The sequence below is a fragment of the Juglans microcarpa x Juglans regia genome, chromosome 8D, assembly GCF_004785595.1.
Source record: "Juglans microcarpa x Juglans regia isolate MS1-56 chromosome 8D, Jm3101_v1.0, whole genome shotgun sequence".
Classification (NCBI taxonomy): Eukaryota; Viridiplantae; Streptophyta; class Magnoliopsida; order Fagales; family Juglandaceae; genus Juglans; species Juglans microcarpa x Juglans regia.
This window is the reverse complement of record NC_054608.1, coordinates 275,710-303,556: the sequence shown is the minus strand read 5'-3', so window position 1 is coordinate 303,556 and position 27,847 is coordinate 275,710. Positions and strand designations below refer to the sequence as shown.

Sequence of the window (27,847 nt, the reverse complement as noted above, 5' to 3'; positions counted from 1 at the left end):
ATCAACTTCCCGTATAGCTCGTACCATTCTAGCATTCGGAACTTGATTGCAATCAAATGTAAGCGTGACATGAGTCGGTCACGATATCTGGATCAACCCAGTTGGAAACACTACTGATCTAAATTCTGGGGAATGACCGAGGATCATAATTTAAGCATCAACTGGCAAAGCACTGAAGCTATTGGTTGCTATACTGATATGAATCTAGATTGGAGTTGACGCGCCTGGCTTTGGACTTTTTAGATTGTTGAAAAGCTTATTATGATTCTGATTCCTAGTGTTAACAGATTAGATACAGAATAGCTGTAGAAAGTAGGCTACAACCACACATTTTCATGAATGCAAGCATTACGAAGTGCAAGGGTGCGCAGACACAATAAATAAACAAGACGAGCATGTCCTTGTGCCTTCTGATTTGATACCAGGTAAAACGGATGGGGGCCTTTATGGTTCATCTGTTTCCCAGTTTTCAGGTCCAAACTGAGTTACATTCTTGACTAGAGAAATGACATGATCTGCAAAATTTATCTTCAGATTGGATAGTAGCATCCAAATTAAGGAGCATTTCATGAATATGGATTTTCTCTTTATTGAAAAATATATACATTATCCAAAGCTGAATCGTTGGATTTTTTTTTTTTTTTTTCTAGCTTCACATAACAATATACATCCAATGAAGCAGAGAGGAGGACGCATCTGTTCAAATCATGGTGATTCTTTAAGCTTGAGAGATTATTTGTTGGAGATACTTGATGCCCTCTGATAATGTCTGAAACATAGAAACCGAAACGCAAAAGCTATATCTAGTACTTCTTCGAAGCACTATGGAATACTCTGGTGATTCTTTAAGCTTGAGAGATTGCTTGCTGAATATACTTGAATGCTCTCTGATGATCAATGAAACCCATAAACCAAAATTCAAAATTATCAACGGTAACTATATCTATGTACTTCTGCGAAGGCTTCTTCCCATTTTCACTTTGGTTGACTCTTTTTATCTTTCGTACTGCTGAGCTAATTGAAACTCCAATTATATGTTGCTGATGGGAGGCTTTCATGGCTGATTATAAGTAACTAAAGTTCACCTGTTTCTCTACCTGAACAGCTTCTACTGTTGAGCGACTGGTGTAGAATGTTCTCTCTCCTCTATCAGAAAAAAGATGGGAAGTGTTGATTATACCTCGTTTCCTGCTTATGGTATATAAAGGGATCAAAATGTTGGGAATCTCAACTTCATTTTGCATGAGTCACTTGTGGCTCATCAATGAGAATAAAGATGCAGATAAAGAGTTGTAAAGGTAATTGCTCAGGAATATATATTGAGAAGATCACGACATGTTTAGTTGCTTTTAGAAAGAGAATTTTTAGAAAGGTCCAGTCTTCTTTTTCAGGATTCTCCTAGAGATATATACAAAGGAGGATTTGAGGTAATATACAAGAGATAGAAGAAAAATTTGAAAAAAAAGTGTTATTGTTGGACATTTGAACTCCAAAATAAAATATCATGGTCAGTTGGATCAACCCCCTTGACAACCAGACAATACCAACATGCATAATGTATTGGCTCTTTTTGTTATACTGACTACATGAGGCTGTATAATTGAACCTTTCTGAGCTGCATATTAACTTTGTGATGCCAGCCCTCTTTTAGACCAAGTTACACAATGGGAATGGGATCAAAGGGTGAAAGCTAATATTGCAATCAAAATTTCTCATCAAACAAGTTGAGCATAAAAGATCAGATGATGTGTTAAGTCATTTCAAAGGTAGTCTCACTTTTTTATTTTTGCCAAAAGCGATAGGTTTACAAATTAAAGAGGCTAATGGTGATACGCTTGATCTACTTTATACTAAAAAGAGTTTTATAACAAATTACAAAATACCACATCAATTTGTAACTTCATTTTTGTGAAATCTTTTCGTAAACCAAATGTTTCTCTTTCTATATCGTTTTCTTCATTCTCATTGAGTCACCTCGATCAACATCTTTTAATCATCTTAGAAATGACAATTCAATCGCTCAAGATTATGGAGATTCAACAAATTGCGCTCATCACATATTCCAGCAGTTGGAAGAGAAATGCAGCCATTTTAACAGCTATTAGAGATACAGAACAGATATGAAGACGTACAAATCCTAATGTATTATATGGCCATCTGTCAACAATAATCTCGCCTAAGCAACAAAGAAAATTCCAGTCAAAAAGTTACTTCAAACAAATATATAGCTATGTCTTCATATTTGTTACTCAGAATAGGAGAAGATTTAAAAGGGTTCTTTACAACTTGTGCCATAGAAATTAAGCACTGACTACCAAATTGTTTATAAGAAGAAACAAACAAGAATGCTGTCCTAATCATAAATACTGCCACCAGTTGCCTATACAGATTCAGGTAATTCCTACCCAAATGCCCTTATTTATAACGGATGCAAAAATAGACAAATGACAGTTAAACATTAAACAGCTTGTGCTAAATAAGCAACAAAAAAAAAAACAAAAACTCAGGCTCTGATCTAAAGGCTCTCGATAATCCAACAAGAGCACAAGAAACATTCTTCTGTCTTTTGTTCGTGTTGCTGCTGTAGCTCCTAAATTGCACATTACATATGTGCAGAAGCATGCGGCATTGGATATGCCATTGGACCCATGTTCATTGGTGCACCAGGAACCACAACTCCGGGTACAGGGGCTCTCACACCGTATGCCATATGTGCTCCAGTAGGAAGACTAACAGGGGTACCGACTGCTGAGACAAGGGATCCTCCTATAGGTTGCCCCATAGTCGGAGCACCATACACACCAATGCCTGCAGGCCCAGCTGATGGCTGAGGTGGTTGTTTGGTTGGTTTTCCAGATGAACCTCCTGCAGAACCATTGGTTTGGCCAGTGATTGGTCCTTGTGGAGCTGAAATGTCACCATTGCCAACACTGGTGATGTCATGAATGCTTGATCGCCTCCTATCTTTGTTCATTGAGTTCAACCGAATGAAGTACTTTTGTGCATGGCTTGCCACTTGCGTAGGTGTTCTTGTCACCACAAAGTTTCGAGATATACTTCGCCAGTCCCCCTTCCCATATTTGTCCAAACCAAGAAGAAATAACCTGATGATCAAAGGATACAAAAATCAAAGCTAGTTCCCAAAGAATAATATAGCACATAAAAGCATTGAACAAAATTATGGCATTTGAATGAGTATCTAAACTGCAACGGCGCTACTCTAGGATCTCCAGACACCAATTCATCCTTCTTTCTTTTCTTCTTAAGCATATCAACATATAATCATTGCTCAACAGAAACCCTTCTATCAACGGCCTCAACGACATTTATATCTAAACAGGCACTTTAGGCAGTTTATGCTCAAATGGATGCATCGACTATATATATATTCTGAAACTGCCACCCATATTCAGCAGAGAGTTTATAAAGGATGAATTAAATCAGCCTAAAACGTGACTATGATTACATCAGATCAAAATATGACCATATTGCGACCATAATTCTAGAAAAGCAATCAGTCTAGGCAGATACTGACTTGAATCATTACCCGTAGCTGATGGCATATCTAAGATGCTCTACTAAGGTGCTCAACGAGGTTTAAAATGATCCCTTCTAAGAACTTTTCCACGAATAACACACGGTACTATTTGATATCCTCTGTAACTGACAATTTCAACTGATTAGTAACCTTGAAGAGATGCATCGAGCATACAGTATGCAATCCGCCTCAAAAAAGAATAATGGGAAAGGATGTAAGAAAGGAAAAGGGCCAAATAGAGAATAGTGCAAACATTTTGAAGCGAAACAAAGGATAAGAAAAAAGGCAAAGAAAAGGTGTAACAAGAGGAATACTGTAACGCCCCAATGGAAGGTCCAAACTGTATGGCCTATACTCTAAAAGGACTGGTCAATAATACAATTGGAGCCTCATTGGAACATCATAAAGAGTAAGAACTTCTCCTTCTCAAGTAATGTGGGATCCCATACACCACCTACTTATCCTCTCATCATATGGGGTATCACAAATACCTTACCCCCATCCCAGTCTTAATAAAAGGAACAAATAACTTCTACTAAATTCTGAACTTGGATATGTATTGTACACCCTCATCCAAGTATCTTTTTCTTACTGTATCATATCAGATACTATCTCTAATCTAATGTTTCAAATCAACAACCTTCAGGAAAAAATTCATGATCCCAAACGAAACCAAGTTTCTAAATGCAGATCACTAGATTGATACCAACTCATTAGGTCAAACCCACTTTTCCCTGCATTTTGTTTAGTACAGACATGGAACAAAATGACAAAGCACATAAAGTGTCATTATATTTAGCACATACCCTAGGGCTGAACCCATCAGAAGAACAATTGCATGGCCTCAAGTCCAGATCCGAAGCTACCACAACAAATTTTCCCAATGAGGTATGCAGCATCCACAGTAATCTTAAGCACTTTTCAACTTGATCGTGCCTGTCTCATTCACAGAACTATTTTTTCCTTGACATTGCCTAGCAACCACATGGCCTAGCAACCAATTCTAATTGTTTAGTTCCTCTTCTATCCATCCTTTTAATTTTACCGCTGTTCATCTGTCTATTCTTCAGCCTCCTTTTTTTTGACAAGTCTATTCTTCAGCCTTCTATGATCTATGTCACCCTCAACGCCTCAGGAAATATTAAAAAGTCCTCTTTTCCTATCATTTCAAGGCAAGTTCAACAAAAACTCAGTATTTTGTTGGCATATTTTTCTGTCATTCTTGTCCAAAACAAGAACATTTTGAGTTCCCAGTCAATTCAATATCATTATGGAAAGCAATAATTACTTCAAGCAAAGGAAATCAATTAACTTTAAGTGTGCTGGAGGCACTTCAAAATTGATTTCTAAAACTTCACCATGGCTTAGGACTTGTATGTAAATCAAGATGCAAAGTTCTAAACCCTATGAAGGACAGTTCTAAAGCTGAAATATATGGGGAAGCACCCAAGAAGATATGTTTTTGGTAGAGTGGTAACTTAATAACAGAGAAGCAAAACCTGAAGCCTCTAACATGACAATCCAGAAAGTGAATGCCGAAAAAAAAAGGCAATTATGACAACAGAGAACAAATTCCACCATAACAACATGAATTGAACTGCCCTTTATATATACATATATATATATAAGTAGCATAAATTGAACTGCTCAATATCAAAAACAACATAAGCCCATTAGAGAAATAAAAAACACAAGGGAAACATAAAAACTCTTAACATTTGCAATCAGCAATCATACTCACCTTGTCTTTTAATGGTTTGAAGTTTGTGGATAGAAACTTCATACAACGATTCCACGTCTAAAGGAGAATGAAAATGTTGTACGTCAATCTGGAGCGAAAGAACATAGAAATCGGTATAATTCATAGGGATGCTTCAGAAATTGACGACTCATCCTTTTCATTTCTTTTTTCTTTTTCCATATTACATCCAGAGAAAGCATCACTTTCTATGCCTCAGTAAAGGCTCAAGGCTCTTTTATGCCCAATTCATTGAGATCACAACCATAAAAACTGACTGTTCATAAGTTGCCTACCCTTATCAGCTTATTTGTAATAATCATTTCATTAGAACCGCAGCTTATTTGTAGAAGTTATCTTGAGAAAGAATGGAGTCAGGATACCACACAGGAAGATAATACTGATCTCAAAGCACACTATTAATGCATAAAAGCATATAGACACGATAATAACTAAAGTAATAACGGTAACCAATCTTAACAATTATTTAGATAGTTCCACATATGCCAACCATCTTAATTTTTTAGATACTTTTGCATATGCCACCAACGAACTTATGCACTGCCAGACAATAAAAAAAAATCGATAATAACTAATCTTACCTATGTTCATCTTCTGTCCAAGCAATCCCTTTACGGCGTTCCTGATCTGACCTTGAAGCCTTATTTCCATGATTAGACTCACTGTTATAATTCCCCAGATGGCCACCCTTCTTACAATTTCCTTCATCACCAGCATGGCTCGCCGAACCCTCTAAAGAACTATAGGAAGGCAGAGGCACACGACCAGATTCAATCAGGCTAACATCATCAACCAATAGCTCATAGTGATGTTTAATCTCTTCTATGGTTTTCCCTGGTACATCGGCTGCAATTTTCTCCCACCGATCTGAAGCATCTACAGGATGAGTTGCTAGGGCATTCTCAAATGCCTTATCTTGCTCTTTACTCCATACGGAGTTACTACCCGTTTCATCCACGGTCATCAAGTTTATTCTGAATCCACAACCCAGAATTTTAAACAGAGGAAAAAGGGAGAGAAATCTACAAAACTGCTCAATGTCTAGGCTAAACCCATCAACAAAGTCAAACTTTCTGGACCTGCTCCTGAAATTTTGATATGAATTCTTTTTATAGTGGGATTCCCACAAGAAGTTTGACGGCAGGCTAAATTATGGGAAGCAGATATGTCTGACGATAGAAGTGAGGAGGAAGAGAAACAAACAGACCGGAAAAGAGGCCAACGAAACCAAAGCAGAGATCACCTCCAATAAAAATCACAAAACTTGGTGAAGCATGTGAAGAATTCAATGGTGATTTGCTCCACAACTCAAAATTTGGACTCTTGTGGATTGCTGACCTATTGATGAACGAAAAGGCAACAGTTCAGTTAGACCATGAGAAATATCTGAAAACCATAAAATCAGAGATGCAATAAATGGCAGTTTAAACAAGGTGGGAAAAATAGGAATTAATGCTGCGGTGAAGTCCATGGAATGGTAATTAGGGCTTTGGATGGTGAAATATGAAAGAGACCACGAGGATACCTGGATACCAAACAAAGAAGAAAAACCCAGAAGTGTCTAATTGATGAGAAAGATGGCTCAAATTTCTATTTCCAATTCCAACAGCAAACCCAATTAATCAATAGCCCTACTGATAAGAACAGCTTTAACAGCTCAGGTCCACAGAAATTTATTCTTCCTATAGAACCCTTGTAGAGTAAAATCTCCACGGACGACAGATACGCTCCTAAACTGCTAGTAAGAGACGTTATGAAAGTTCGAACATCTCAGCTCAAAATGGCACGAGAATGCCACAAACCAATGCACACAATCTAGGTCCCAACAAAAACTAGGTCCAACATCAAACAGATTAAATGCTATTATCGAAAAGAAAAACAAAACAATGGGAAGCTGAAATAAAAAAAAAAAAAAACTCAAAGTAAAATCCCTACTCTGAATTTTTGGATCAAAATTGCCCACCTCATTTTTTTTTTTCACTCGAGAAAACCCAAACAGTACACACCAAAAGATTCGGGATTTTGAACCATGGGTTTAAAATGCACAAGTCGGTGCTTCCTGAGATTTTTACCCTTCTGTTGAGATACCCACTGTTCAACTCTCGAAACAGTGACTCCAGTAACTACACAAAATGATATTTGGAGGGGGGAAAAACCAAAATTTAAGTACTACACACACTATCTAGAATCTGACAGTTTAACCAACTAATCAAAACCTTTTTTTCCGTGCTCTTCCAAACGGATTGCATTAACAGGAAAGTAAGAACCTAACATTGAGTGCGTACAAGACCTTTACTCTACCTCTTCTCTCTTTCTAAAAAGACTATTAATACAGATTAAGATCTTTAATCAGAAAGTTCTCTAATTGATGTCCCAAAACCACTTTCACAGATAATACATAAAACAAGGCAGAATTAGGATCCCAATAAGAAAAAATTAGGAGCATCCATAATCCAGATAAACCCAAAACAAAACAGTTTAGGAGGATAAGAATATGAGCTTGAATTGGGGTGAAAAATTACATGGGCAGACAGAGAAATTATGGGCGATGTTGACCGGTTATCCTGAAATATCAACAGAGGAGGTGCAAAGGATGGGTCAATTGGTCCCATCCTCCTTTTATTCTGAACGATTGGTCCCATCCCCACCAACTACGATGCGCTACAAATCGGACAGCTGGGATTGAAAAAGGCCTTAACCCCAAGTTGCAAAACCCACTGGAATCTGCAGTACCCATTAATATCTGACAGATAACACCACAGAAAGAAAGAGCGGAAGAGAGAAGAAAATACCAATGCAAATTTCTTTTCATTTCTTATTTTCCCAATGAAACAAATATTATATGTCAGGAGATGAGATAACTATGCCCAGTTGCAGAGAACGAAACACACAAACAAATCGAAAAAAAAAATAGAAGAGAGAAAAAAAAAAAAAAAGTGCAGCGTGTTAGTAGGTCATTACCTGTTGCTTTATTTCCGGCACAGGACGAGAGAGAACCATGGCAATATCAATCTTTTTGCCGCTGCTGCATTGTTTCATGACATCAGTTCTGAGACTGTTGCACAAGAAGAGTCAAAAGGCCATCTTTATCTATCCATCTGAGGGGAGCTCGAAATCAACAATCCAAATATCACAGACAAACTTGCCACCAGTTTGGGCGATTTGTTTTAGGAAATATTAGAGTCTTAGCCAGATTTGGTCAGAACTTGTGGAGTTATTTATGGTACGTACCCTTTAAAGATTTTTATTTGGAGAACTTAAAAGTTTCCTTTAACCATTAAAGGAAATCAGTCATCATTGCTTTCCTCCCATACCTCTTTTGGGATGTAGTCAACAGCTCATGATTGAATTTGTGCAAGTTGCCACGCTCTGAAGTGAACTCCATAACCATTGTATGCCACCGCCTAAGTCCCGTTTGATAAGAAACGATCGAATATCTTAAATTTTCATTCAAAATACAATAAATAATTTAATTTTTTAAAATTTTAAAATAATATTAATATTAAAAAAATATATTTTAATAATGTCTTATTTAACTTTTAATTTTTAATTTTCAATTTTTCACCAAGAGCCATTTCATTAGAGGCAATTGACAAAAGCACATGATCCACTTGTGGGGGTTAAGCTTGTGGTCCATGCAGCTCAATTTGCCTTAATAGTCGGCCCACGTTTGAGGGATTTCTGATCAATTTTACGCTGTTGCGTTTGGGTGGAAAGGAGGTTTTGGGTTTAGTATTTAAAATTTAAATTTCTTGTTTGGATTATATATTAAATTTAAATTTGAACTAGATTTAAGTCCAAATTCAAACTCTCTCAAACGTAGGGGATTTTGTATGTTTATTGGTTTGAGGGTTCTTTCATGTCTTGTGGTCTTTGCCAGGTCAATCTCTGACCTTTTTATTGTCATCCTATATATATGTCCTTTATAGTTTCTAGTTTCATCTGTCCAAGCGTTCAAAACTGAAGTTTAGGACCCTACGAAGTTCAACATTATGTCAGGTCCCCACACATGATTTGTTAATAATTATGTTGTAGACTATAGATATAGTAATTGAGTAATACTACTCATCATTTCAATTATCATCATCCTCTTATTATTTCGTAAAATGTGTCTATCATCTAATGTCGCATTATGGAATAATAAAAAAATAGATGATGAATAGATTTTTTAATAATAATTAAACATGAATCGATTTAATAGGATTTCAGGTCAGAGAGAGAGAGAGAAAAAAAAGTATTCATTTTCCATAAAAAAATCTTTCAAGACTACAATAAGAAGCCCAGGGGCTGATCGACAGGCTCGAGAACTGTGGCCCAGCGATAAAAACGTCCTTTACTACTCAAAGTCTGGGCTAAGACAAAACCCAACAGCTCTTGGGTTTTGGAAATGGTTCCCAGCCTAGTGGATGCGTCCCAACCTTCCAGATTATGGGCACCAAACAATACACAAAAACTCGAGGCCCGGGTCCATGGTAACTTACTAAAAAACTAAACAAACAATGTAATGGAACTTCAGCCCTTTGTGGGATCCCATGAATGAAAATGGAAGAAAATTATAACAACTTTAATTGAAAAAAGAAACAGATAATTGAGAGTGAAAAGGGTAAGGAACCATTTATTGCCAATCCCATTGTATGAGTAAAGTCATAATTTGTATAATATCACATGATTTTATATTTATCTATTTTATTTAAAATTTATTCTATCTATCAGTCAAAATAATAATAAAATATTAATAACTTAATAATATTTTTTTCTAATTTATTTTTTAAAATATTTTACAATTCTACCAATGATATGTTAATTACTAATCAAATTATAATTAACATATAATTGATAAAGATAAATCTTAATAGGAGAAGCTAGAGACAAATTGTAAAAATTCTAATTATAATTAACATATGATTGATAGATACAAACGGTAAAAAACATAATTAACATTTAAAACCACTCGCATGTGTTTGAAAATTATTTTACACTTGCTTTGTTTTCCAATCAAAGTGTAAACAGAGAGGGAGTGCGTTTTTTAGGGAAGAAATAATTTTTTATTACTTTTATCTAGCTACAGTAAACACCAAATATGATTAAATTGTTTTACTTAGCTAAAAGTCTTTTTTTTTTTTTTTTTTTTTTTTTTTTTTTTTTTTTACATTTACACAATTCAATGTTGTATATTTTTATACTCTATTAATCAAACTTCTCACTTTATTTATATGTATATAATCTAATGAGATAGCTCTAATTTGTATAAAAAGGAAAGGTAAAGACAGTATGGCACTTTCTTTCTCTCTCTTTTTTTGAAAAAGAAGACGGTATGGTACCTCTTGGTTGTTAGCATGGGTAGCTATTTCAACCAATACTATAAATGAACTATAAATGAGAGCTAACATTTAAAAAAACAACCGATTATGAATCCAACCCTTCAAACATCTATCATCTTTTATTTTAACGAAGTTTACTTGTTTAGAAAAAAAAAAAAAAAAAAAAAAGAAGCACAAATTCAATAGAAAAAAAAATTCATTTGAACTGTCAAAGAAATTAAATAAAAAGTATTTATTGGACCGATAACTCTTAAAACTTGTTCAACAATTACGGTTGATTCATACAAAGAACTTGCATGCATGCTAATGAATCGAAAATATTAGCATTTCTTTTGAACAAGTTAAGAGAGAATGATAAAGGTCGGGCTATAGTAGTAGAGCTAAAGATAGACTCAACGTATAAACTATAAACTAATGACCGACAGATCTGAATTCTGACACACCTACGAACAAAGTTTCCCCTCTCTCTTAAAACCACGACATTTTACAATCTCGCGTCTCAATCCCACTACCACTGCACCTCTTCCATTCCCAGTCAAATTCCCTCTCTCTCTCTCTCTCGCTCTCCATCTCCAGTTGGGGCTAGTAGATCTCCTTCTCCCGCACACCCCAAATCTTGAATCTTTGAACAATATACATAAACCCCATTTCCAATCTGAATTGCAACGTAAAACATTTTGTCGCAGAGATATATACATCTCTTTCTACCTACATATATATAAATATACATTGTAGAATAGAGAATGGGCAAAGTTTCCATTGTGATATACGTAACCATAGCAGTCCTCCTTCTCCTTCTCATATCCCACTCCCTAAGAAATCCCCTAACAATCGCCACCGCCGCCTCAAGCTCCGCTCCAACTTCACCTTCTCTCACCAGCACCACTCACACCACGAGCCCGTCCCCTTCGACCCCATTGTCGCCGACCTCGAGCTTCGCCGCGAGGACCGTCAGTGGGAGAAGCAGTACATCGAGCACGCCCACCCCGAGCTCCTTCATCCAGATTCCGCGCCGGCCGCCGAGTCCCAGCCCGAATGGGAGGACTTTATGGACGCGGAGGACTACCTAAACGACGAGGAGAGGTTCAACGTGTCCAACAGGCTGGTCTTGCTCTTCCCGAGGATTGATGTGCTCCCGGCTGATGGATTCGTGACCGATCACGAGTTGACCGAGTGGAACTTGCAGCAGGCGGAGAGGGAAGTGATGCACAGGACGAAGAGGGAATTGGACACTCATGATAAAAATAAAGATGGGTTTGTTTCTTTTGCCGAGTATGATCCCCCAGTTGGGTTCAGAATGCAGGTCAATTAAAAAAATCTTTGCTTTTGCTAAATTTTCCTTTTGTTCTTTAGTGTGATATGTGTTTGAATCATGTTTTTTTTTTAATTCCTTTTTGGTATTTTTTTTATTGGTTTGTACTTCGTTTTTAATTCTCAATTTCAATCTGTCGTGGGATTTGAGTTTTTCTTTTCTCATTTTTCTGACAATGCACTTTTAGTGAGACCTGACGTGTTTTCGTTTTGATAAGGAGTGAGACCTGACGCGTTTCTGTTCTGATTTCACTGATATTCTTTGTTAATCACGCTGTATTATAGCGGATTGATGAAGATGGTATGTTTTCAGGGAGAAAGTCTGTCTGCCTTTTTTCTTAAAAAAACACTCTTGTCTGTCTTTTTCATAAGGAGCACAATTGATTGATGTATGCGACTTTATATATACTTGACTTATTTGAAGAATTCATTGGATTTTATTATGTTTACGAATATAATTACCTGGCATCGTTATTATTTCCCTCTTAGTTCATTAACAGGTTTTAGCTATATAGTTTTCCTGTATATATTGTGTTTCACAGTTTGATCAGTCCTCTTCGGGTAGGCAGGAGCCAAATTTGCACTTCCTCATTACTCCAAGTGATGATGGAGTTTCACTTTAGGTTTTATGGTGCTATTAGTCTCTACGTGGTCCATCATGACCTTGTTTGTATATAAATTTGGCTTGGTTGTTGATCCCTATCTGATTTACCAGATAATAATTCTTTCGGCTATGATATGGGTTGGTGGAAAGTGGAACACTTTAATGCATCGGATGCGGATGGAGATGGTCTCTTAAACATAACGGAGTTCAACGAGTGAGCTCATACTGTTTAGCAAGATTCTTTCATTGCAAAAAGGTTTCTTTATTTTTATCCAAATGGGTAATGCTTTTCCTTAACTTTTCTCTTGATTTTCTAGCTTTCTGCACCCAGCTGATACCAAAAACCCAAAACTGCTTCAGTGGTTGTGCAAGGAGGAAGTGAGGTGAGATGAGTTTTGTCAAGTTCTCTTCTCTGAAAGTTTAAATTGCAGCATCATTTTAAACCATTAGTGCATTTGATAAAATCTTTTGAATCATAATTTTCATCTGAGTTTGTAGTCATGCCATTCGTGTTTTGTGATAAGCAACTTACATAAGTGTTGACCAACTAATTGAGATCATTTCCCATTGGCACCAGATAAATATATTTCTAATAGTGAAAAGGAGTAGACCATCAATTCATATGTTGATGCCAATCTGTTCCTACCAAATTAATTTCTCCCTCTCCTGTTAAACTCTTTTAATCTAGATTTTCTTGAGTTCTTTTCAGAATAAAGACAGGCTGATTAATGCAGAATGCATCATTGATGCATGAGTTGGTAGTATTTTGTAATCTGCTGCTTAGAAGGGACTTGGCACGTGTCTCACTCGCATCGATGTTTGTTTTGACTAACTTGGTTGAAAACCTTTCTTTCTTAGGCTCTCAACTCAATTTGCTTCATATGGACCTAATCATCTAGTAGTTCTAATTTAGACCATCTAGGTAGCCAAGTTGTCTTATTGAGAAGATTGAGCAAAGGCTGGCTAGAAGAGGTTGTTTTTGGCCAAAGGTGGTAGTTACTTTGAATAAGAGCACTCCTTCTAACCTGCCTATATATTTCATTTATCTATCTCTGCTCCCAACGTGGCTAATTGCTCTGAGAAACTACAGCTGGATTTCCTTTGGAGCGGATTGTGAAAAGAGTTCAAACTTGACCAGGTAAGATGGACTAAAGTATGTTCTTTGATCTTCAAAGGAGGGCGGGGAGTTTGAAATTTGCTTTTTGTCAATTGTGCACTTCTGGAGAAATGGTTTTGGCACTATCAAAACAAGAGAGAGGCCTTGTGGAGAGTAGTTGTAAACACTAAATATGGGTCTCGATGGGGTGGATAGTGTTCTAATGAGGTACAAGGACCTTATGGGATGAGTCTATGGGAGAATGTCAAGAAAAGGCTGGGGTAATTTTATAATCATATTAGATTTGAAGTAGGCAACAAGTCTATGATCAAATTATGGCATGATCTGTGGTGTGGGGGTGGTATTCTAAAGAAATTTTTCCTGGATATGTTCATCGCGGCTTGTGCAAGGGATGCTTCTGTGTCAAGCTTTTGGAGATTTCTAATAGTTCCTTTATGTGGAATGTAAGCTTAATCTGGACAGCTCATGATCTGGAGGTTGAGGCTCTTACTACATTTTCTAACTTGTACTCCACTTACTACATTTTCTAACTTGTACTCCACTGGTATGTGAAGAAGAGGCGGAGACAAGCTGCTCTGGCCTTGTCCAAGAAAGGGAGTTTCAGCGTCTGTCCTCACAATAACAAGCCTCTCTCTTGAAAGAGAATATGACAAATCAATGTGCCTTAAATAGCTGCAAATGGACAACCTTTCTAGGAAAGATTCTCATCATAGATAATACGAGAAAAAACACATCATTACGATGGAGTGGTGTTGCATGTGCAAGAAGAGTCAAGGGTTTGTGGATCACCTTCTACTACATTACACGGTGGCTACCGCTCCGTGGAATGATTTCTTTAGTCAAGTTAGTTTGACTTAGGTTATGTCTAGCAAATCTTTTTCGCTCATGGAGAAAATTAGGTGGTCACCTACAAATTTCAGCTGTGGAAAATGATTTCTACTTGCCTTATTTGATGTCCTGGTGGGAAATGAATGGTAGAAGTTTTGAGGGCATCAAATAGACAATGGAGGGGATCGAGACCTTCTTTCTCAAACACTTTCCTCTTTTGGACAGCGTCCATAGATTTTAATGGGCTTAGCTTTCATGATTTTCTTATATTTTTCTCTCTCTATTTCTAGGTAGGTGACTTTTGTGTACACATCTCGTTGTACTTGGATTGTGCCTTATTTGCTTAAAATGAAATTTTATTACCAATAAGAAAAGGGTAGCTAACTGGATCCATACCTTAGAGGTCTAAAGTCACTGGAATAAATGAAGGTTCTACGCAAACAGGCCACTCCGTTGGGCCCCAAGTAATGGGTTGGGATAAGGGGAAGTCTAAAATAGGGCCGGGTCTAACTAATATAACCTGGTCTAACACAGTGTGGTGGGCCAAACTTTCAAAGGAGGACGCGAGAGTGTAGCAGGGCCCCTCTATTGCTGGTAGCCAATTAATTACGCTAGAGATTGCTCCATTTGATTCACGACCTACCTATGAATTGTCGCTAGTGGTCCAAATGGAGAAAATAGTGGAAGAGGAGTCGCAGTAGAGTGTGTAATGGGTATAGAATTGGGTCAACATGAAATGTTTCTCGATTTTTCTATGGGTTTTTTCCAATCATTTTGGGAAGTGGTGAAGGATGATATGATGAGGGTCTTCCAAGAATTTGTCTTGTTTGGGAAGTTTGAGAAAAGTCTCGATGTCACTTTTATTGCGCTTATTCCCAACAAGGTTGGGGCCTTGAATATCAAGGATTTTTGGCCTATTAGTCTTGTGAATGGCGTGTATAAGATTATCTCCAAAGTTCTAGCAAATCGACTAGGGGAGGTCTTGGGGAGGACTATGTCAAGACCCTAAAACACGTTTATAAGGGGAAGACAAATATTAGATCCATTATTAATTGTCAATGAATTTTTGGATAGTAGAGTAAAATCCGGCGTACCGGTTATTTTATGCAAGTTAGATATGGAGAAGGTTTATAATCACATTAAGTGAGACTTCCTACTATACTTGCTTGGGAGGTATGAATTTGGGGAACGATGGTGCTTATGGATTAGGTATTGCATCTCCACAATAAGGTTCTCAGTTTTGGTAAATGGTAGTCTAGTTGGTTTCTCTAACAATTCTCAAGGGCTAAGGAAGGGGGATCCTTTGTACCCTCTTCGTTTTGTGATTGTTATGGAGGCGCTTAGTAGAATGATATCAACTATGGTTGGAAGTGGCTTGGCTGGGTTTTTTGTTGGTGACACCAATCGGAATACTCTTAACATTTCTCATTTGTTATTTACAGATGATGCTTTGATTTTTTGTAAAGCACTTAAACCCACTCGATCCTACTAGGCCATCGTATCCAACGTACCCACTCGATCCTGTTGTGTGGTCGTTGTCGTCGTCGGGCCATCAGAAGTCTGAACGTGCAGCCCCTGCACATTGTAGAGACAAGATGAGCGAGAGAAACGAGATATGCCAAGTGCCGTCGAACCTGTGGCCACCACAGACAAAACTGATGGGCTCTAGCGACCCCTCGGAGGACACTCCGGCGACAGCCCTCCCTATGGGATCCTCACAGAAAGCGTTCCTTTAGGCTTCGTCGACGCATATCTGGTTCGTCACAGACAAGGTCGAGCTCCGGTGACACACTTCGGTGGCAAGGCAGATCCTTCTTCTTCAGCCTTATTCCTCTCGGTTTCCTCAAAGATGCATAGAAGGCTTCTGCATGTAAATGTTGCATGCTGTTCTGATATTTTCTGGAGCTGTTCTAATGGAGGGTGATCTGCTTTCTATTCCCATATAGAAAGCAGATGGATGATCCTGTGATTTGGGATCAGAGGATGACGACGTACAATGCGGATTCGTCTCAGATGGATGGTGAGAGGTGGTTGAAGGTGGAATAAAAAACTTCCGTTTTTACGAAAGAGGGAGGAAATAGTTTTCGCATCTCTGAACGTAGTAAAAGGATGGCTAAGTTCATGTGTCTATGTGGGACGGCAGCTTTATGGGTGGCTAAGGGGATAGAGGATTGCTTAGAACTCATCTGTCATGAGGGATTTTTTAGGGAGCTAAGGATGGGTAATGGACTTATCATCATTCAGCATCATATTAACGCAAGGGTCAGTTTTTTGCAACTCTCAGATTTTCGGAATGGAAGGAGGAAATGTTTGTTGGTTATCCCGGAAGGCGCAAATGACATCGGATGGAAATATTTTCTACATTCCATTCGAAGCATCACTAGGTCTAAAGCCGTTGTTTTGAATCATGCAAACAAAGGGGAGTTTTTTTATGGAAAGATAGTGGGAAAGTCTCCCTCGGTCAAAGGTGCCTTTTACACCTTGGTGTTGAGGTCACCGACGGTTAGTCCGATAGAATGAAATGATCAGACTTTTGAAGATAAGGGCGCTCACTGGAGGAGATTAGATTGTTCTTTGTTAATACTTTATTCCTATGGGCTAAAGTCGTTGATTTCAATGGCCTTCATGATGTTCTTATTTCTCTTTCTCCCTACTAACTAAGTGTTACCTTTTGTATACTCCCTGTGTACTCGGGCTAGGCCTATTTTTATTAATATAATATTTTACTTATAAAAAAGGGTTAGCTTAGGTGTCAATTGTTTGATAGTTGGGACTTCCCCTTTTAGTTTCTTGCTGCATGTACATGAGTTCATTGGCAACCAATTATAATAAAAGTCATATAACCCTACTTGTAGATGTTTAACTGCTTTTAACACAACCAATTCTTTTGCCATGGTTTGTTTAATGACTTTCTCCGTTAAATGTGCTCTCATCCTATATTGCTTTACATTTCCTCCAATCATCTGTAATGGGCCTTGGTTTTTATCGTGAAGTTATTAATTTGCCTGTCTACTTGTTCACTTTTCCTTTTTGCCTTCTTAGAGAAAGGGATACTGACAAAGACGGGAAGCTTAACTTCAAAGAATTTTTTCATGGGCTCTTTGACATGGTGAGAAACTATGATGAAGAAGGTCACAATTCTTCACATCATGTTGTTGATTCAACAGAGGCCCCTGCCAGAACATTGTTTGCTCAACTCGACAAAGATGGTGATGGGTACTCTTCAAAGATATATTTCTCATGTGAACATTGATCAGTGAATGCTATATACTGTAATCACTTGCATTGGACTTTTCTTTAACAGATACTTGTCAGATGTAGAACTAGTAACAATCATTGGAAAACTTCACCCATCAGAGCGATATTATGCGAAACAACAGGCAGAATATATCATATCACAGGTATTCATATGGTCGATAACTAGTAACATTTAATTTATGAGAAATTTATTTATTTTTGCTGCTTTATTATTTTTATAAAAATATGAGTCATTCAAGCACTAAATATAGTTTTTCAGCTTGGAATTTTTTTTTTTTTTTTTACCATGCAGAAGAGTATTTTGCTATGTATTAGTATGAGTCAATCTTTTTGATGGTGATGGGCCTGTAAAAGGATAAGTGGTTAAATGCATTTTAAACAATCAGGACATTTGTTTTGCATTATCAGTTGCTTTTGATTTGGTTTTCTCATGCCACATAATGGACTTTAATTTCCTGGCTTAAGAAAAGCTTCTTGTTGAAAAAGTGCCATTAAGATTCCACTTTTTTAGACGAGCAGAAATAACTTGTCATTCTAATAGATTTCTTACCCTTATCTGCAACTGCTATACCAGGTTCAAGTTGTGAATGATATTCTGACTATAGGTTACTAATATCCACAAGATTTCGTAAGATCCTCTATGAATGTTATTATTTATCCTAGCGTGATTATCCATTATTCAATGGCCATACTTAAGATTCTCTTGAATGGACATTTTTGGCTTCAAGTGCATGAGGATTTCTGTCATCAAATTGTCCATGAGGCTTCATGGACAAAATCTTAATTGCCTTATATTTGGAGCTTATTGGCTTTTGTGGAATTGGCACAATGAGTTTTCATGAGGTTGATACAATAAAGCATGCTGTAGGATTTGGTTGGAGTCTGCATCTTGTGCTTTGCATTGGGAATCTCTTGGTCTCATGGGTTCCGGGAGATAAATTGGTATGCTTAAAGAGATAGATGGTCTTCCAAGGACCTTTGAGGACAGCGTTCTTTATACACAGAGTTTACCAGGCTCCAAGCCCATTTCCTAGCTACGAGGGGAGCTCTGACTTGGACACACACACATATGCACACTTGAAATCTTCTTCCTGTAGATCTTTTCTTTTGTTACACTTGAAAATGTATTGTTCAAGAAGTGCTGGCATTGTCTGAACTTCACTTTTAGAAGTTCATGGACAGACATAAATGATATGCTTCAAGCATATCTTGAACACTAGGGAAATTGGTTAATTCTCTGTTTGGAGTTTGGAGTTTGGAGTTTTCTTGGGCATACTGAATAATATGGGATCAAACTGCAAGTATGTCTGAGAGGTGTGTGCCCCCAGAACTTCAAGTTCAAAGGTGAATTTTTGCTGAAACATCATAATAGTTTATGACTTAGTAATTAAAATCAAGGATGTGAATCTAACCAATTAGGAGAATTTGAAGATATTGAAAAAAATTTGTAATAATTCTTTGGGTCTTATATGGCTTATTTCCTGCATGTGGAGTTATTCTTTTTTGGGCAAGAGTGTGGAGTTATTTTATTATTGAAACAATGTGTTGGTTTCTTTTGCAGGCGGATGCTGATAAAGATGGGCGTCTAACCTTGACAGAGATGATTGAGAACCCTTACGTATTTTACAGTGCTATATTCAACGAGGATGATGAGGACGACTATGAGTACCATGACGAATTCCGTTAAATTTTAGACTAGGTGAGGAAAACCTTTCCTTTTGTTTCTCATCCTAGTTTATATTACCTGCCTTGTAAATGATATTTTTTATACAAGTGATAGAAGACTTTATTCATAACTGTGAAGGGCGCAGCCTGAGTGCACAGGGTGCCTTGTAAATGATAAGATGTTTTAATATCATTCCTGCAGGATACTAGGGAAACTTTGGTTAAACAGGGAATTCTTTTGGCTTGACAGAACCAGTAAGTGTCAACAATCTTGGTGAGAACAACCTGAAAAATCATATTTCGTTGTCTCTTACCAGTTTTGCAAACAGATGGTTCCGGTGTTGTTGCTCTTCATCAGATTATGAACCTCAGCTCATTGTATGATTTATACACTGAATTGATAGTTGAAATGTTTATTTTGTGGGCAAAATTGTTAAATATTCTTTTCCCCCTTCATATTCCTGATTTTTTTGGGGCATAGCACTCCATGTTTACCTAGTTGTTATAGCTGTCATGTAGGACATAAAACATCTATGTTTGCTAGTTGTTGGAAATGGAAGTGTGAATACAATTCTCTCTAAAATTCTTGCCCATAGCTTGAAATTGGTGTTGAAGAATGTTATCTTTGGGACACAATGCCGTCATCAAGGGATGTCGGATTTTAGGCTCAGTCCTTATTCCCAATGAATGGCTTGATAGCAAAATCAGATCAGGGTTTCCAGGAGTAATTTACAAATTGGATTTGGAAAAAGGCATATAATCATGTTAATTGGGGCTTTCTAATGTGTATGCTGTGAAGGTATGGTTTTGGGGAGAAGTGGTGTGAATTGATAGCTCATTGTTTTTCTACGGTCTACTTTTATGTTCTGACAAGTGATACCCCTCAAATTCTTTAATAGCTTTCAGGGATTGAGAAAGATCTCCTATCCTCCTATCCTTTGTAGTGGGCATGGAGGCATTGAATAGGAGACTTCTATTGTGCTTCTCAATGAGATCCATGAATAAGAAAGAGCTTGTGTTTTCTGTGTGGATGATGCCTTGATCTTTTGTGAGGCTTCTTTGGATCATCTGTGTCACTTGCTTGTCTGTTATTTTGCATTGAAATTGTGTTGGGGGTGAGAATTAATCTTGCCAAATCAGAGTTAGTTCTGGCTGAAGCAGTGGATGATAGAGGAAGATTGATCCATGTCTTGGGATTTAGGGTGGCTTCTCTGCCTATGAAGTGCGTATGTCTTTCTTGATGTCTAAATTCATTTGGGATGGCATTATTGAGGAAATGAAGCGTCAATTGGCTGGGTAGGAGTGACTATTTTTCAATTTATCCGAGGGTGGGTGGACCACTCTGATTAAGAGTACCCTTTCCAATTTGCCTTCTATCATAATTCCCCATTCCTGTCAGTGTCGCTCATTGTATTGAGAAACTTAAGCAGGATTTCTTGTGGAGAGGACTCGGTGATGAATTCAAGTACCACCTTGTACAAGTTGTCATGGTGTGATGACATGGAAAAAATGCATTGCAGAGATTGGTGGTAGAAGTCAAATACAGTAACCTGTTGGGAGTTTGGTGTTTGAACAACTTATCAAAAAAGTTTGGTGTTTGAACAAGGTTAGGGGTTGTTCGAAGTCGGGGTGGGGAAAAACATCAAGACACGGGATTTCTCGCATCCTCAATTTGAGGTGGGGGGTGGGTCAAAGATCAGATTCTAGCATGATAAATGGTGTGGAGACCAACACTTAAGACCTCTGAGGATTCTAGCATGTTCCTTTATTGGAGCATTACATAATTGGGTTGGTATGATCTCTTCGTTCTTCGATTGTTTGTACTCTTTCAAGCAGAGGGAAACAGTGTTGATAGCATCTTATGGGTTCCTCCCAAAAGACGGACTTTTGGTATCAACTCTGTCTACCACGCACTCTTCCCTCAAGATAACGTCTCTTTTCCTTGGAAGAAGATTTGGAGAAATGGGTATCATCAACAGTAGCAGTAGCATTCTTTGTTTGGCTTGGTGCGTTAGGAAAGATCTTCATAGTGCATAACCTGAGGAAGAAACGCTTACCATCTTTTGCTTTTACCGCAAGATGATAGGGCATCGATGGTTGGTTTGAATGGGTCGGTGTAATCCTATATACCCATAGTAACTCCAAGGTTTGAGTGGAGGGAGAGCTCGAGCACAAGCTCGTCTTTTCAACCTTTCTTCTCATGATGCTCGATTAATTTTAGAACTTACAAGGCAATATAAACTAGAATCCATATCATCTTGCCAATACCTCCTTCTGGCTAATTAATGAGAGATCAATTACCTGCTGTCTTCATGTTTCCTATTTTGAGGTTATTGTCTTTCTACATGGTTTCCCCTTTTCAATCATTTAAAACACAAACAAAATGAAAAGCCTGTACTCATAATATGTATGCCGTTTTCATGAAGCATGCTCATTTAACAACGTAATATATTAAAACCGAATGATCTACAAATCGCACAATGGACAATATTATATTTCAGATTCCAATCTCACCAAATCAATAATACAGCTGCCATAACATACAACAGACGAAGTCAAAGGGATAGGAACTTTAACTGCCAAACAATACATACAGCTGCCATAACTATTGCAGCAGCTGCTGCTGCCTCAGGAAGATTACACAAAAGTATTTCCATAAATTGATATGGATTCATGTAGTTAATTTACAATAAAAGTAAATTTATAATTTGACGAACTACATTATGTTACATCAATTTGTGGGATTATTTTTGTGTAATCCATTTGTGGCTAAAGTATTTTCCTTTATATATATACATATATAAACAAAAGTTGTAGCTCAGAGATGGTGTTATCCAACTATTCCTTTTGTAGTCTTTCCTGCTGCGATCTATCTGCAAAACCCAAATTCAGTAGCTTAAGAAATGTGAAGGGGGAAAAGGTCAATTAAGAAAATCTCCTTCTCAAAGTCCATTCCTTGATTATAACTACTTTCGAAGGATAGACCAAGTGATATAAACCAAGAAGGTGCTGCAGAAGAAAAGGCATCAGCTTAACCCAAAAAAAAAAAAAAAAAAGATTGCCGAGAGAATAAAAATAAGACCCATATTTAATCGCTCTTCTGTAAAAGCAGACGTGCAGCCATTTGGAATCAATCTTCCCTCTAAGCCAACACTGAAACAACCACGATATATAGTAATACAATTTGTGTATAAAGTTGTTACGAGTTCTAAATTTTCTAACAAATCCAGATTGACCTCTTTTGGAAGAGGGAATCATAACAATCATTGTAACAGACCTCTTTCTGCATCACTAGTTTCAAGAAAACAATATGCAAGAAACTGTGGACGGCACTGGTTGGGAGACAATTGCCAACAGTGATTATGATAGGATTATGAACCATCTTTAGCTTTTGTCGTAAATGCTCAATAACTCGGATAGATATATTGATAGAACAATGAATTAAACAAAACATTCCTTTTGTTATAAAACAGTTTATACAAATTAGCTTGCTGGTGCAGAAGTTTTATCAGATTGAAGTAAACAATCTTTTCTGAAACCCATCCAAGTAGATGCATCTATTATCAATGCAAGCTAAACAAACATGGCTGACTCACACCTCATGCAATTGAATCTATGATCGACTAAAATCATATTACTTATGCAGCACCATGGTGAGTTTACCAAGTAAAATAACACTGAAAGTCTTGACATAAATATTGCATTCCATTTTCACTAATGGCCTGGAGAAAGCAAATGAATAGGCTTTTTTTTTTTTTCGAAGAGTTGAGGGTCACATGTCCAAGAGTGGCCCCCTCTCCATTTTATTAAAACCCTCACTTATAGCGGAGGAAAACCGTATAAAAAGACCAACTCACTTGAAAAAAAATTACAAAATAACCAACCAAAGAACCAATTAAAAAATAACTACAAACCAACGGAGCAAAGTGAGCCCATCCTAAAACTAACAACGCAAACATGGCAGCCCCAACCGATCTAAATTCAAAATTCCTTTGAGAAGATGAGGAAGCTCTCCGAACTACACCCATGTCCTAGAGACCAAATCTGTAGCCAATCGAGCTAGGTGATCAGCTCCTACATTACACTCTTGAAAAACATGCCGAACCACACACTGCATCGGTGAAAGAATCTCCCGAATCTCATCCCAATAATCCTCAAGATACCGTATCCCACATCGCTTTCGCTGTAGCCAATGTACCACCAAAAGTAAGTCCAATTCAACTTCCACTTTTATTATGCCAAGCTCCCTATAATGTCTCAACCCAAAAAGAAGAGCCATAAGCTCCGCCGAATTATTGGTATCATGACCCAAACTAGACGAGAAGGCCAACACCAACTGACCCACATCATCCCGTATTTCTCCCCCGCCCCCATCTGACTTGGGTTACCCAAGCAATTGCCATCAACATTCATCTTATACCACTCTTGTGCCAGTCTTTTCCATGTAACGATAACCACCCGCTTATTTTTTGGAGCATTTACCGGAATGGAAAAAGCAGCTAGCACCTTTTCATCCCCATTAAGAGCTTCTTACCAGCCTTAAGCTGAATCCCCAGCCATGCACCAATAGTCTTGATTGAATGCCAAAGGGACTCCACCGTAGCCATATGTCCTTCCATGCGTGCCTTGCAACGCCAAAGCCAGAGAGCCCATGTTAAAATAGAAGGCAAGAGACCAAGTAAACTACCTTTTTGTGATAAGTTTGTAGCATGACGGAACCACAACTCGACTTTTTCTTTCCAAGGTCGATAAGGGCCAAAAGGAATGCCAACTTGCACCCACCTAATGAAATAGAGGCCTACTCGATGAAGTGCTAACTTCACAATGATCTGCGACAACAGAGATGTTCTCATTTCACTCACATTAAATGTCATGAAAAACAACACATTGTTTAATAAATAGACGAGGTCACAAGTAAACAAGACATTTCAAGTTGTATTTGTTCGAAAATTCTTCCAACTCTGTTCTTCAATTTCCTGATTCAAATATTCATATTTGGTAATCTTCTATAAAAAGTAAGAATGATAGATGCCATGAATGTGTGAAAGCAAACTGATAGAGTATAACGATGACTATGAAGACAGTCTTATTTTCTAGCTATTATAACATTTGCTAATGATAGTTTAAGGTCAAAAGTAACAAGACATTCTTAAAAGTTATCTGCCAATTCTTCCAAGTAGGTTCTATAATTTTGCGGCTTTAATTTATATATTTGGTACTCTTTTGTGAATTAAGAATGGCAAGTGCCATGATGCATATAAGTACACTCCCAACGTGAAAATCACCAATGCAAGAAGTCAAATTTCATAGATATTAAAGATTTGCATAGAAGAATTTACCTATCTGAAGATGTAATCAATAGCCAAAACTTGTTGTGACATATCTTGACATGTAGTTGACATCAAGTTTGATGCTAGAGACACTTGAATAGAAGGGGAAAAAGCAGCATAATCAGCAACCATTCTAGTGCTATCAACTTGTCCAGTGGCAACTTGTAGCCAAAATGATGAGAAATTTATACATTTTAAAATGTGTGAAAATGCAGGTCCATGGTCTCAAATTGACGCTAGTCACAATCAGAACCAGTAATACATCTCTCTTAAACACCCCTCCAATTAGTAAAACCTTTTAGGTCAGTAGGCTAATTACTTCAATTAATGCCCGTGTATAAGTCCTAAAACCATTATCAAGCTGTACTTAACGGTGGCTATTTTAATCTCGATCCAAGGGGCCAGTCCAGACAAATTCATCTATTATTTCAATGCACATTCTTATATGAGAAAACAAAAGCAAGCAAACATCAACACATTAAACATTACCATCCCAAATTGATATTGCCCCAAATTGTATCAAAATAAGATGATTTTTCTTCCAAAATTAAACATGTGATATAGGATAAAAGCAAAGCTAAAGTACCATCTTGTCTATGTTGTAACGAGCAGCATAACCAAGACCCAACTTTCGATGCTGACTAGCCAAAAAACCTCACCACCCAAAGACAAATGTGGGGTCACACTCTGCAAGTAAGATGCAGATTCAGCTCTATTTTGAAATTTTTTGTCATGTTTCTCCTCATAATTGAGAGAGAGAAAGAGAGAAGTTTTGCCATCTGTGTTCTCTTGGACACCCTGTTATGGACATGTTTCACTGCCACCGCCTCACGATCACTTGCAATCAAATAGTAAGATGGTTTGGGGTTCAAGGGAACGCATTCGTGCCTAAGTTAGTGACTGGTTAGTTCTATTGCCACCCAAAGTTCCATAAAACTTTTAGACCAATGAAGGAATAATTGGTTTTATTCTTCTTAAACTTTTTGAATTCTTCTACTCATCATCCATATATCACACATTTGGTAAAATTAAAAAATAAAAAAAGTATGGTGTGTGGTGTGTAGGAATGATGAATAGATTTTTTCTTAAAATAAAACCACCAGCATGTACACATCTTTACATTTTCTTATAGGTTACAAGTGCGTATACATCTTTACATAACATAATTGGAGTTATAATTAAATCGAATTAACCTCAGCACAGGAGATTCTGTTAACCAATGGGAGCTCAGTCATGAGTGGAACTTCAAGGGAAAAGAGATTAAAAAAGGAATAAACTAAGCAGTCAAGTTTTTCTTTTCTTTCATTTTCCAAATAAGTTGACTAAATATACCATTCTAGGTATTCTAAGAAACAGTGTGCAAATGCCTCATTATGTATATATCTTACCCTTGTATTTGTCATGGGATAAAAGGACGGAGAGGAATCTTCAGAAGCTAGACCTAGAAGATCCAGTGCAATATTAGCGTAACTTGTTCACCTGTTTTTTATATCATAGAATTTTCTATTGGGACCATTATCTTCTGTTATCTTAAGTTGGTAAGTATCTAAAGTTTGATTATGGCACAAGGAAATTAGCTCTGAAACTCTATAATATTTTCCACTAAAAAAGAGGTAGCCTTTTGTTTTTTTCAGATGAATGTGACCCAAGAGCATAAGTTGATGTAACGCCTCGATAGAAGGCCCAAGCCACATGATCTACTCCAAAAGTACTAGTCAATGATATAATTGAAGCCCCATTGGAATATTATAAAGAGTATTAACTTCTTATCTCCAAACAATGCGGGATCTCATCCACCACATACCCTTATTATTTATCATAGTGGTGTATCACAATCTCCCCACTTATATTTTCGATGTCCTCATTGAGCCAGTCTATCGTAGGTAGCAAGACTCAAGTCCCATATTTTTGTTGGGATTGTCAGCGAGAATGTATTTATAGCTGTACAGGTTTCGTAATTAGTCCTAGCTTCCTTATTTAGACATATTTTGTATTTAGTCATAGCTTCCATATTTAGACCATATTTTATAGCTATAAATAGCTTGATTATAGCCTTGTAACATGCATGACAGTGCCTATATTATTAAAGGAAATCCTCACAAAAGAGGTATTCAATCCAATTTGATATAGTTTCAGAGCCATAACATAGAAATATTTTTGGTTCTTTCTTGTGTGATGTTTTTTTTTTCGTTGGTGGACGATAGTGTTGACATTGTCGGCAATTTTTGTGAGCCGTTTGGTTGTGGTGGGGCTACTATTATTATTTTTTTCCTTGGTGGGTGACATTTTTGCCACTGTCGACGCTGTCCATGAGGTTTTTCGTTTTGGTTGTCACTAGGATGCAACATTCCTTGGAGTTTTTGGTTTTCGACACTGTTTGGGACCTCAGTGATCATGTTTTTCAGTTCTCGATAGTTTCTGTCAGCATCCCATGTTTCACTTTTTGGTGGTTGGCACGTTTTGTGGTGTGTAGGCAGGTATTCTTCTTGGCTGATTTTTTTCCCTTTTATGAGCATCATGTCTTCAGACTCCTTTGTTGTGAAATTCATGGGTAAGAACTATTCTACCTGAGAATTTCAATTTTGCTTATTTGTTTTGGGGAAAGAATTATGGGGTCATATAGATGGTAGTGATCCCGATCCTACTGAGCTTCCTAAGTTGGCTCAGTGGAAGATCAAAGATGATAGGGTGATGATATGGATTTTAGGCTCTGTTGATGTTCTTATTGTTCTCAATCTGAGGCCATATAAGACTGCTAAATCTATGTGGGAATACTTAAGGAAAGTGTATAATCAGGATAATTCTGTCCGGCATTTTTAGTTGGAGTACCAGATCACCAGTTACACTCAGGGCAATCTTTCCATTCAAGATTATGTTTTTGGATTTAGTAATCTCTAGGGAGAATTTACTGACATGATTTATGCCAAGATACTGGAAGAATCTCTCTATGTTGTGCAGGACGTTCATGAACAAATCAAGCGAGATCAATTTTTAATGAAGTTACGACCTGGATTTGAGGCCACTCGCTCCAATTTGATGAACCGTGATCCATTGCCTTCTTTGGATGTTTGTTTTGGGGAGTTACTTCGTGACGAGCAGCCTCTTGCAACCCATGC

General features: G+C 37.4%; 2 protein-coding genes across 3 annotated transcripts; one reads left to right on the top strand and one right to left on the bottom strand.

The window, feature by feature from the left end:
- Positions 1 to 2,289: 2,289 nt before the first annotated feature.
- On the bottom strand, positions 2,290 to 7,967 carry LOC121242757 (transcription factor SRM1-like). Of its 2 annotated transcripts, none has more exons than XM_041140705.1 (3): positions 7,820 to 7,967; positions 5,879 to 6,635; positions 2,290 to 3,104 (listed from the first exon to the last, which is right to left on the bottom strand). In XM_041140705.1, exons 2-3 carry the CDS (start codon positions 6,259 to 6,261, stop codon positions 2,603 to 2,605), a joined length of 885 nt encoding a protein of 294 aa, XP_040996639.1. In that variant the 5' UTR covers positions 6,262 to 6,635; positions 7,820 to 7,967; the 3' UTR covers positions 2,290 to 2,602. The 2 variants fall into 2 exon arrangements, with proteins under 2 accessions (XP_040996639.1, XP_040996638.1); XM_041140704.1 differs by lacking the exon at positions 7,820 to 7,967 and adding an exon at positions 6,823 to 7,225.
- A 3,071-nt stretch (positions 7,968 to 11,038) lies between these two features.
- On the top strand, positions 11,039 to 19,857 carry LOC121242972 (reticulocalbin-2-like). The gene is given in 9 exon segments (XM_041141019.1): positions 11,039 to 11,425; positions 11,428 to 11,901; positions 11,904 to 11,921; positions 12,645 to 12,747; positions 12,851 to 12,916; positions 17,521 to 17,694; positions 17,783 to 17,879; positions 19,298 to 19,435; positions 19,604 to 19,857. Coding segments are annotated over 8 exon segments (1,122 nt in total). The 5' UTR covers positions 11,039 to 11,361; the 3' UTR covers positions 19,424 to 19,435; positions 19,604 to 19,857.
- Positions 19,858 to 27,847: the final 7,990 nt, after the last annotated feature.